The sequence below is a fragment of the Sinocyclocheilus rhinocerous genome, unplaced genomic scaffold, assembly GCF_001515625.1.
Source record: "Sinocyclocheilus rhinocerous isolate Xijiao unplaced genomic scaffold, SAMN03320098_v1.1 scaffold509, whole genome shotgun sequence".
In the NCBI taxonomy this organism is placed as follows: Eukaryota; Metazoa; Chordata; class Actinopteri; order Cypriniformes; family Cyprinidae; genus Sinocyclocheilus; species Sinocyclocheilus rhinocerous.
Window position 1 is genome coordinate 947056 of NW_015652428.1, and position 12212 is coordinate 959267.

Genomic DNA, 12212 nt, shown 5'->3' on the forward strand with positions numbered 1-12212 from the left:
AAGAATGTAAAAATAATATATAAAATACAATTATGTAAATATATCAAATTCATTGTTAACTGTTTGTTTGTTTGATTTTCCAGATCATAAGCAAAGTTTTTCTTATATACTAATTTGTATCAGCAGCATTAATCTTTATGCTGCATATCAAAGTAGGTAACACAGAAATATGTTGTTATCCAATAAAATGTTTTAACCAATAAAATCTAAATTTTAACTTTTTATCAATTAAAACAAAACAAGTAAATCTCAATTTTAAAATTATAATTAAAATACATGCATACATAAATGTATTCATTTAAATATAAAACGATTTCATTATATAAAATGAATTCATTTAAAACTCCTAGTGTTAAAATTCATTTATTAGTTTGATCATCCAGACGATATGCAGAGATTTTCTTTTGAGCTTTGCCAGTGTTTAATTACTCCCCCACAGCAACAGATGCACCGGACAGCCAATGATCAGACTGACGGCCCACTGAATGCACTTCAGAAGCCACACCCCTCACCCCCCCGAGGGGAGCCTTCTCCTTTTAACAATGTAGATGTGCCCTTTCCAGACCCAAGGACTCTATGCATATTCACGTATCATCACATGGCTTCCCCTATTCTCTTCTACTATTGTCCTGGCATCTGCCGGCAGTAATTGTGGAGCACAAAAGAGCTGAGAGAAGACACTCCAGTTGGACCGGCAACAGCTAACACTTGTAGGTCGTCTCTAGGGTGAGCTAAATGTGAAGATTTGCATTGTAAGCCCGACAAGTGCTTTCACTTAGGTACGTCGTTTAGTAGCCCCTTATATGGGTGTAAGACACATAAAACAGCTTTAAATGCCCATAAGAGTCTTTAAGATGGACAAATAAATGCGAAAGGCCTGAATTACATTATAATAGCCTGGGATGGTGTGATTTTAAAAGAGGGATAGTTCACCCCAAAAAAATTGTCATCATTTACTCACCCTCAAGTTGTTCCAAACCTGTATGAGTAACCAAACAGTTGACGGTAGCCATTGACTTCTATAGTATTTTTTCCATTCTATTGAAGTCAATGGCTACCGTCAACTGTTCGTTGCACATCATTCTTCAAAATATCTTCTTTCATGTTCAACAGAAGAAACAAGCTCACACAGGTTTGGAACAGCTTGAGGGTGAGTAAACAACAATTTTCGTTTTTGTCACGTTAAATACAGATAAATCATCCAATTATATGGAAAAAAAACACGGAATCAAGGTGAAATATTCTATGTCTATCTCTCATTTTATTGTATTTTTTCTCCACAATTTTTTTAATGCAAATAACAAAAGAACATGGTCATCTAAAGTAGCCACACAAAAAAAAAACGCAAAAATGATTGCGCAAAAAATCTGAAATTCCATCTTATAAATAACAAATAGAAATAATGACCGAGTATGAATCATTTTCATAGTCAAAAAGACAAAATTAGCAAAGAACGTCAATGAAAATAGAATAAGATGGCAATGAAATTTCGGAAATAATGTAGAAACGACTTAAATAACAAATACAAAAAAAACAAAACAAAGCAGCTACATGGAACCATAAACTTGGATGAAAAACCGTTTTCCTCGTACACACAGTGCACTAATTTACCAGTGACATACATGTATTTTACTACGTCCATGCAAATTGGTTAAGCTATTGTTATCGTTAACAGTATCGGAAGGGTTCAATGAAACTTTAAGGCTTGTGTTAGCGTGCGGAAAGCGAATTTGCCCGAAAACGGTAAGGATTCTGCGAATATTGCGTGAAGAGTTCAAAGTGTCCGTTTCATTACATTGTAAGGCAATACCCTGAGTAACAACGAAAGTTTCTGAAGGGGACACAACAGGGGGCAAATATGGACAGACTCGGTGGTCAGCGCAAAAAAACTAATCGTTAATCGCGAAGAACATAAAGATAATAAAGTTATCTTTGTGTCATCCGGTCAGTTACAGTAGTAGTAGTGTGTTTCTGCTACAAGTCCTCCTCATCTCGGCTGGGGACGACGAACCCATGCGTTCACAAGTTAGGATTGGTGGCACCCACTCCTTGGCACTCGATAATGTAGGTATCGTTGTTAGCGTGCTCATCCTCTGATTTGCGTATAACAAATTTTGCCTGGAAAAATACAAAAACGAGTTAAAGGCACAATATAAAATATTTTTTTATTAAAATATCCAAAAACCACTAGAACAGTGTTATATATCGGCTAGTTTTTAAACAAAAGTGCCTATAAAGTGCGTCCAGGTCTGAACTTACGTCCGTGAGCTGCTCGGCCACGTGGATTGCTGTTTGTGTGTGGAGAGTGACTGGGCCCGTTCGCATTCTGGATGTGCCGTTCGCCAAGGCCATGAACATAATAAGCTGTGAAAAGAAACGTATAATTACTTTCCAGACAAACACGTTTTTATTATGTTGCACTGGAAAAAAAAATGCAGCGCTAAGTAAAAAACAAAAAGCGTGTTGTGGTTAAGGAGATTTGATGATTTTTGATGTTATTCACAAAAGCAATGCAAATTATGTAGAAAAGTAAAACAACGTGATTTAAGAGCATTTTTTAAGGCTTGTTACAAAACAAACAAACAAAAAACAAGAGAAGTAAAGCAAAACTAAAAGCATGGTGTGGTTTGAGAGTTAGTTGCAAACAAATATTATACCAATGAAATAAAGAAATGTAAATTATGTAGACATAAAAAATAACCTTTTTGTTAAAAAGCTTTTTTTCAACGCTAGTTATGTTACAAGAAACAAAATACATAGCAAAGCAAAACAAAAAGCATGTTGTGGTTTAAGAGCTTTTTTTCCAAGGCTAGTTGTGTTACAAAAATGTGAAAAACAAAAAGCACGTTGTGTGTTTAAGAGCTAGCTACGAAAAACAAATGTAACACCAATGTTAAAAATGTAATTATGTAAAGTAAAAAAATTAATAAAAGTAAAAAAATAAAAAGTACGTTGTGGTTAATCCGTGTATCATTCGATCATTCGTTTTTTGATTTAATATTGAAAGTGGAAAAATTAGAAAACGGCTCCTTTTTCGTTTTTTTGTTTTTTTCCAAAAAACGAAAAACGAGAATTCAGCTTAAATTTACGTTTTTCGTTCATGGGTAGAAAAATGAATAAACAGCTTGAATATTCGATTTCTACATGTGGGCGGGAATTAAACGCCCCTTTCTGCCCTCAGCCGAAGATCAAACCGTGCCATCATCAGTTCTTCTGCAGTATCACGCAGCAGAATAATAGTCCTCCACTGCTGCAGTTGTATGGATTAATAACCCTTGTCTAATGCTATTAATTTAAAAAAACTAATTATACAACAAATAAAAAATAAAAAAAGCCATGTTGAGGTTTTGAGTTTTTAGCCCAACTAAATTTATTTTTTAAAAAGTAATAAAAATTTTAAAAAGAAAGAAAAGAAAAGAACATTTTGGTTAGAGATTTTCCCCCCAATGCTACTTACGGGAAAAATGTCAAATAAAACGTATAATTACTCTCCAGAAAAACACGTATTTATTATATTGCACTGAAACAATCAAGCATTTGTGTGCCTGACCTGGTCTTGCAAGAAGTCGTCCACGCAACCATTATGCCTGATGTTTCTTAGCAACATTTCTGCAGCCTCGATGCCAACTTTGTCAGCATATACACCTGAACACAAAACAAAAATAGAGTCAAATTTTAAATTCATAGCAATTTTAAGACCGAATCATCATAGTAGAGGAAATCTGACTTTGTCTTGTCCACATTAAAACTCAAAGCACACATGAACAGGCTTTTCATTGTGACGTATCGCCCTCTAGTGCCAAAACTATGACACTGAATTAATTCTTCAGGACTGGGCAGCCAGACAAGCCTTACCTTTTTTGCCAAGAGATGATCCTGCAAATATGCAGCCGGTGGATGATTCTGCAATTATTCTGCCAGGAGACACAAAATATACAGACGTTAGTAAAAACGGAATCACAAAACAACTGCGGCGGATGGTTTGAGATCGGATGCACTCACATGATCCCGTTGCCATTGCCGCAGGCCTTGTCCTTCTCCTGCAAAGACTGAATGTTGATGTACAGATCCTTAACTTCTTTTCTGATAGTGCGGACCGCCGCTGTGGACATGTCCTTCGCCAACTGAACATCAAGAACAATTTGACCGAAGTTTATAGGGAAGTTAAGAGCAGTTGCAAAACAAATGGTGTGTTTTATAAACATCAATGCCACTATTTCCAAACAATGCTGATTAAAGCCTAAAAACAAAGCATGCTGTGGTATACTCGGCTTTCTCAAGGCCACTTCTGGACTAGATAGTGTTGAAAGAAATGTAAATTATCTCAGTAAGTATATAAAATTAAAACATGTTTTGGTTAATAGCTTTTATCCCCAAGGCTAGTTACGAGAAACAAACGTAAATTATGCCGTGAATTAACAAAAACAATGCATGTTGTGATTTAAGAGCATTTAAGGCTACGAACGTAAATTATGTAACAAACGTAAATTATGTAGAGAAGTAAAACACAATAAAAAAAATGTTGTGGTTAAGGTGCTTTTTATCCAACACTATTCACGAATAAATAAACACTAATTATGTAGCGAAGAAAAAGAAAAAAAACATGTTGTGGTTTAAGAGCTTTTTTTCCCCAAAGGCTAGTTATGGAAAAAGAAACGTAAACTATTTACTGAATTTACAAAAATGAAAGCTGTGGTTTAGGAGATTTTTTTCTCCCCACCAAAAATTATGTAAAAAAAAAAAACCTTTTGGTTTAGGAGCCTTACAAAAAAAACAAAAATAATAATAAAATTACAAAGTAAAAAACAAAGCCACGGGGGAAAAAAAATCAAAAACCAAAAATGCATTGAAGCCAAAAAAAAAAAGAGTTGATGTTTGAGCTTTTTTTGTTTTTCAAGACTAGTTGAAAAAATTGAAATGTAAATAGTGTAGTGAAGTAAAGGAAAAAAAAACAAAAAAACAAAAACAAAGGGGAAGTAAGCATTGTGTCTTACGAGTTTTTTGCCCCAATGCTACTTATGAAAAAGAAAAATTATGTGGTGAAGTCATAAAAAATTATGTTGTTGTTTCAAGTCTACGTACTAAAGCCATTTATTTTAAATATTGTGGGAGAATTTTTTCCCATGGCCATTTATCAACAAAAAAAACTGTAGTTAACTGTGCAGCTAATCAAAATAAAAAAAAGTTACCAATCTTATACCTTAAAGGGCAGCACTCCAGCCACGAAGGCCCTGCCGTAGATCTTGGTGATATTTCCTCTTTCGGTCAGGTTGATGGGACTCAGTTCCTTCACAGGGTTCACCTTGAGCACCACCTCACCACCTCCCTTAGGATAGTAACCTCTGTTTACGACGAAAAAAATATTTTGAAAATGTTTTAGCTTTTACTTTTAATGATTACAATCACATCTGAACCAAAGTTGCGCATAAATACCTCATTTTCAAATCGCAGTCAAACTGAACTCCGAATCTCTCCGCGATTGGTTTGAAGACCTAAAAGAGATTTGAACGGCAGAATTAGAAGGATGTCCAACTGATGACTCAATCCGGTCCAAACATACGTCTACACATACCTTCAGCGTGTAGTCGATCTGGGGTGCCATCTCAGCATTGGTTCCTCCCTTCAGACACAGCTCTGACGGACCCTGAGCGAACAGGGCACACGGCAGCGAGATCTGCATCAGCAGTCCCACGCTTCTACACCCCAGACAACACAAGTACACTTAGAGCCAAAAGTGCATCATCATGCCGTCGCAAAAAAGCGTAATTTCACAGTTTGGAACAAACAAGGCAACGTAAATGACTAAAAACGATACTTACCCGGCCGTCTGAGTGTCTGCGATGTGATTCCCCCCCTTGATTTTCCCAGGAGTAAGCATAATTTCCGTGGATCCCACTGTGGCTCCTTCCAGATTGCCGTTGCACATGTCCCTCACCAGCTCGAGACCTGACAGATGCTGAGGCCTGGTGACGTTGATTTGAAGGATAATTGAAGAGAAAACTAAGTACATGCAGTTCGAAATCATCTTGTTTCGACCGAAAGAATCAGATTTGCTCCATTTTTCGACAGGAAATTAGACTAGATTGAGTTTTAAGAACTTTATATGTAGGCTGCATCTTTATGTTTAAATTTAAACAGCAATAAATTTGCACAACAACAAGAAAAATGGGTTACTAAAGAGCTTCGATAAAAATCCAGACCTTTTAAAGGGATAAAAGTGAAGGATAACATGGAAAGTAGCCATGTGCTTCAGTGCCAACTAACAAAGGGCCCATTAAAAATGCATGGTAAAAGTATTTAACAGCATTTCTGTGGGATAAACAATTGTTTAAAACAGCTTTACTTAATATATAGTCGTATATCTATATGTGAAGTGTAAATTGAATAACTAGACTCCAAAAACCAACTTTGCTTTGTTTCATGGTTTACTGTTGAATAGGAGGGGGGGGGGGCAATGGAGGCTGTTCCACATATAAAAAAATAACTATTTAAATGTACATAAAGCCTCGAAAATGAATATATAATGTGTTTAAAAAAATTCTTCATTACCTCAAACCCGGTGTGCTTCTACCGGCTCGGATTTTATTTATTTTGATTGACGCCCCTTGGATGCAACTCAGCGCGGCGGACAGCCTTAAAATCTGTCCTCCCTTTAAAGAGAAACATCCAAAATTTGTTTTTTAAAGAATTACCGACGACTACTAAATTCAATTCTGGCGATGCCATTCTAACATGTTCAACATTAAACCTTTAATCGGAGATATTAAAAAAAAAAAAAAGGCTCGAAATAGAACACTCACCCCTTCCATTACACTTCCGTCCCTTTCGAATAAATAAGGCTCGAAAATGAAAACTCACCCCTTCCATTACACTTCCGTCCATTTCAAACGTAGTTGCGGCCATTTTCGCGAAAAGCGAGAAATTGTTACGATGTATCAAAGCGCGCGTGTGGGAATAAAGAGACCTCGCGCGACTTTCACACTGTACTAAAGTTAATATAAACCGGCGTATGGCCCCAAACAATGCCGCGATAAACGCGAACTTCTCAACAAAAGCTCTGGCACTAGGGAAACTGCTCTTCGCAACTGAAATAATAAATAAACTTAGTGCGCGGTTGGGTTGATTTAAATAAATAAAGATGGATTTGACTTGACCACAAATAAGAATCGAGCGAATTTCCTGGCAATACGATCACACTCCGGCAACTAGTCTCTTGCCAGTCACACTGCTGTGGTGGATGGGCTCTGGGCATGCGCAGAAGAGCGATGTCCGATTCGTTGATGAATCGTTCTATTGAATCGAATCTTTTCAGTGAATTGTGTGAACCGGTTCACTAAACCACTCAGTTCATTCCATTAGCACTGAGCGGATTTCGAGTGAACTAACTGACTCATTGAACCGAGAATGTTTTTTTTTTGTGAGCATGTCCGATTCGTAATGAACCGAGAACTGATGGATAAGCTGATAGCAGTAGCACTTTGTCATCAAAATATTTTTTGAAAAACCCAACCCTATTTTTATTATATGTTTTGACATATTTTAGAGGTGTCATAACATGTATGTTTCGTTCAAACAGTTCTGAAGAAATATATTTTAATATATAGAATTGAAACGGCTTAGTGTATTTTGTTGGTCATTTGAAATAGGCTATATGGAATAAACATTTAGTACATGAAACCAAACGAACATTGAAGGTCTAAGTATATATTAGTTACTTTTGTATTTAACTTTTTTAATCTTTTTTCTTTCTTCCTTTCCTTTCCCTTTGTTTCTTTCTTTGGTTATTTTTTTTAGTTAGAAATGTATGTATTTAAGTAATCATAAAAATATATTTATTTTATATCATATTTGATTACTTTATTATTTTATAAAATGTTTATCTGTAGTTAATCATTTATATATATTCGATACTCATTTATGTTTATTTATTTTATCAGTTCTTCTGTTTATTTGTTCTATTCAAAGCTTTTCCTTTTATTAGAAATATTCTGTTAAAATATCTCTGAAATATTTGCCCTTTGTCATCAAAATGTTTTTTTTAATTAATTTAACCAATTTTTTCTTTGATTTATTTGTTCTATTCAAAGCTTTTTTTATTAGAAATATTCTGTTAAAATATCTATTAAAATGTTTATTAACAATTTATTAACAGTTTATTATTGACACATTTTAGAGGTGTCATAACATGTATGTGTCATTCAAACAGTTCTGAAAAAAAAATATTTTTAATACAATTAAAACGGCTTAGTGTATTTTGTGGGTCATTTGAAATATATGGAATAAACATTTAGTAGGCCTACATGACACCAAACGAACATTGAAGTAATATATTTATTACTTTTGTATATAACTATTTTAATCTTTTCTTCCTTTCCTTTTCCCTTGTTTCTTTCTTTGGATGTTTATAAATTTTTATTTTTTTCAATTAGGAATTTAGTATTTAATTAATCATTATATTTATATTATTACTTTATTATTTCATATAATTTCATGTAACTTATTATATAAATTCTTCTATTTATTCGTTCTAGTCAAAGTTTTTCTTTTTTTTAGAAATATTCTGTTAAAATATCTCTGCAATATTTGCCCTTGACCAAAAAGCTCTCCGATTGGTCAGTGGAGCGGGGCGTGAGGGTGACGTAATTTCCGGTTACACCAAATCGCTGGAGAAAGATGGCGACCGTCATCACTGTGCGGGCTCCATTCGCGTTTATGAGACGCCTGGTATGTTTTCACCTTTCATTTTACACGCATCTTACAATTGCAATGACATCTAACGTCCACGGGTGATATTTAGAGTCAATTTAGGCGCAAATCATCGTTTGTAAGCGATTACAAAGCTGAGGGATCTGAGGAACTAGCAGCCTGCAGCTGAAGCAGAAGCACTGGACCTGCGTGATGTGTGTGGACAGTTGCCAACATGTAAACACCAAGAAAATAGTTAAAAAGCAAGCATAAAACGGTTGTTTACAACGAAAAAAACTCCAAAAATATGAAACCAGTGTAAATGTCTAGTGTAAATAGTGTGAGGCTAGTATAAATGTATACAATTTATTAATAATTTAATTAATGAATGGTATGTATTGACATTTATAAAATATGTAAAATGCTTAGTATATATATATTTGTAGTTTCAGATGTACAAAAATGTAGTTTTCTGTAGTCTTGTACAAAGCTTTATAAATTTAGTATGAGTGTGTATATAGGTAGATAGATGTTTGTAGCTATATAATACAATAATATATTATAATTAGTGCTGTCAATAGATTAATCGCGATTAATCGCATCCAAAATAAAAGTTTTTGTTTACATAATATATGTGTGTGTACTGTGTATATTTATTATGTATATATAAAGTAATATTATAATTAATATGATTTATTTATATTACTTTATAATTAATATATGCATGAGACCACTAGTTGTGTAAATGTCTACATTTGATTAATATTTAAATTTTAAATAATCAGCAGTATTTTTTATATTTAATACAAAATCAATTTGCATATATTTATATATAAAATAAATTATTATTATTATATTATATATATAAATTTGCAACTGGTTATACGCAGCCTTTTCAAGACATTATTTCATTTGTTTTCACATGTACGGAGAAGTTTAATATTTTATATATAATTTCGAATTAAATCGTAAATCGTGGAATTAAATCATTGTAACTGGTCGTACGCAGCGATTATTTTCATTCAGAGATTTGTGCTTTTGGTCTTCATTTTGCTTTTTTTTGTGTGTTTAGCATGCTGTATTTTTAGATCATGCTGTTCCATTGAGTTTAAATGTTGCAAACATCGTGTTTTTGTTCTGTGTCATGTGCTTCAGGTCTCTGCTCGCCTGCACAGACACTGCTGCTCGAAGCTCCAGGCTGCTTGCTTTGTATCCCGACCCCACTCATATTCCCTCATCGCTGGACAACAGCATCGCTTCTTTCGCACAAGCTATGGTGAGTTTTAACGTTTGTAATAAACGTCTCTGTGTCCTCAATTAGTAAAATGCATTTATAATCGCTTTATGCTGCTTATCGCAGTTGCAGCAAGACCAGTTTTGCAGTTCAAGCTCTCAGATATCGGAGAGGGCATTATGGAAGTTACGGTTAAAGAATGGTAAGTTTAATTTCTTTTTTGACACTTACAAATATCTTTCAGCAGAGGTCGCTATTATCTGTCTTTCATCATCAGGTATGTGAAAGAAGGCGACAAAGTGTCTCAGTTCGACAGCATCTGTGAAGTGCAGAGTGACAAAGCATCTGTCACCATCACCAGCCGTTACGATGGAATCATTCGCAAACTCTACTATGATGTCGATTCCATTGCCCTTGTAGGCAAACCTCTCGTTGACATTGAAACGGACGCAGGTCAAGGTGAGTGTTGAGAGTATTTGTAGAAGTACTTGACCTTGTTTTGAGTTATTTAGTGTGTCACTGGCTCTTGCAGTGGAGGGTCCTCAGGAGGATGTGGTGGAGACGCCAGCCATGTCCCAAGAGGAGCACACGCACCAGGAGATCAAAGGTCACAAGACCCAGGCCACCCCTGCCGTCAGACGCTTAGCCATAGAGAACAATGTACGTTTGGGATTTGTCTTTTTTTCAAAAACACAGGTTTAAAGTTAATTGAGTGTCTGTGTATGTGTGTGTGTGCATATGTATGTGTATGTATATATATATATTAGGGCTGTCCATTTAACGTGTTAATTAGATTAATTAATTACGGTTAAAAATAACGCGTTAAAATTATTTACGCATTTAACGCACTTGGCCCGACCCAGACCTATGTGGGTCATCTGACATTTCATACAGTTAAAGGCAGAGTAAGTGATTTCTGGTAGCCAATGTTGATATTTGAAATCACCAAAACAAACACGTCTCTTCCCCAAAAGGGTCTTGCCCCTATTTTGATAGCTCCGCCCCACATATACGTACGCAACCCAGGCAACGATTAGTTCTGTGAAACAAAGCAAAACCAATGTTACACCGTGTCTACGGACGTGAGCGGCGCGGCACAACAAATCCCCGACAGAAAACTGCTGCCGGGTTCTATTTATGACGTGCTGACACAAATTTCAAATGGTTTTCAACGGTCGTTTGATCGCGTCCAGTGTAGGCAGACTTTAGCTGTTGTAGACACGGTGTTACTCACCTATTGAGAAGAAACAAAGCAACCTTGGCGTCCGATCGCAGGCCTCCGCTCCTTGAGTTCTCTCCAGCGCTGGAAAGCTGATCCGATATTTACACGGGTCCTACTTCTTGCCTTATCGTTCCGCAGACGTTTTCCTCTTTTGTTTTTTATCCGCCATCTCTATCTTTCTGTCGCTCGGCTCGGCTAATGTCCGTCCCATGCACTGAACGCGCTCCCCTTATTGCTGATTGGCTACAAGTTTGTTTTGTGATTCAGCCTGAATCAGTTTTCTAAAGTGCTTTTGAAAAATCACTTACTCTGCCTTTAATTGATGACAAATATATGAGGCAGGGCAACAACTCACTGCGTGATGGAGCCTAGAGAACGTAGTTAGAATGTCCCTAAAATTCAAGATATGGGGCAAAAATGCCCCTGTTTGAGTTTTTGTCTCATATTTACATCATATAGTTAAACAAGAAATGCCCCTGTTTGAGTTTTTGTCTCATATTTACATCATATAGTTAAACAATATCACACGAGCAATGAGCTAAGTGCAATATCACACGAGTGCAAATGTGATCCTGATCTTATACAACAGTTCAGTAAGTAAGAAGTTAATATTGTGTTATTTTAGACACAATGTTGTCTGTTTTGCTCAATTTTGCCAACGAAAATATAAAGGCAAAGCAGAACTGTTCGTCTCCGAGCAACACACAGCAGTATTTCTTTTCTTAATGCATGTTTTGAACGAATTGAGTGAATCATTTGGCGCGTTGAACCATTGGCCATAGGCGCGTTGAATTTGAAGCAGCGCTGCACAGACCGATTGTAGAAGTTATATATACACTCACTGGCCACTTTATTAGGTACAGCTTGCTAGTACCGGGTTGGACCCAAATGAATGAATAAATGACTCAATGACTTAATCATTTACAACAACAATTTAAAGCAGTATTACACATGTATATGTATGTATATATGTATATATTATATATATATATATATATGTGTGTGTGTGCGTGTGTATAAGCACTGGATGTAAAACCAGTCTTAAGTCGCTGGGGTATGTTTGTAGCAATA

The 12212-nt window shown here is 35.6% G+C and overlaps 2 protein-coding genes across 2 annotated transcripts in view; one reads left to right on the top strand and one right to left on the bottom strand.

The window, feature by feature from the left end:
- Positions 1 to 1902: 1902 nt before the first annotated feature.
- On the bottom strand, positions 1903 to 7242 carry LOC107715104 (RNA 3'-terminal phosphate cyclase-like). Its single transcript, XM_016521163.1, has 11 exons — positions 6859 to 7242; positions 6550 to 6650; positions 5820 to 5963; positions 5573 to 5696; positions 5434 to 5492; positions 5201 to 5342; positions 4003 to 4124; positions 3856 to 3914; positions 3551 to 3645; positions 2260 to 2364; positions 1903 to 2118 (listed from the first exon to the last, which is right to left on the bottom strand). Exons 1-11 carry the CDS (start codon positions 6901 to 6903, stop codon positions 2020 to 2022), a joined length of 1095 nt encoding a protein of 364 aa, XP_016376649.1. The 5' UTR covers positions 6904 to 7242; the 3' UTR covers positions 1903 to 2019.
- A 1373-nt stretch (positions 7243 to 8615) lies between these two features.
- Positions 8616 to 12212, top strand: part of LOC107715105 (lipoamide acyltransferase component of branched-chain alpha-keto acid dehydrogenase complex, mitochondrial-like) — a 9918-nt gene continuing 6321 nt past the window's right edge. The window contains exons 1-5 of the mRNA XM_016521164.1: positions 8616 to 8724; positions 9841 to 9961; positions 10046 to 10121; positions 10197 to 10378; positions 10452 to 10579. Coding sequence (XP_016376650.1) covers positions 8674 to 8724; positions 9841 to 9961; positions 10046 to 10121; positions 10197 to 10378; positions 10452 to 10579 — 558 coding nt within the window. The 5' untranslated portion in view covers positions 8616 to 8673. The remainder of the gene's footprint in view (positions 8725 to 9840; positions 9962 to 10045; positions 10122 to 10196; positions 10379 to 10451; positions 10580 to 12212) is intronic.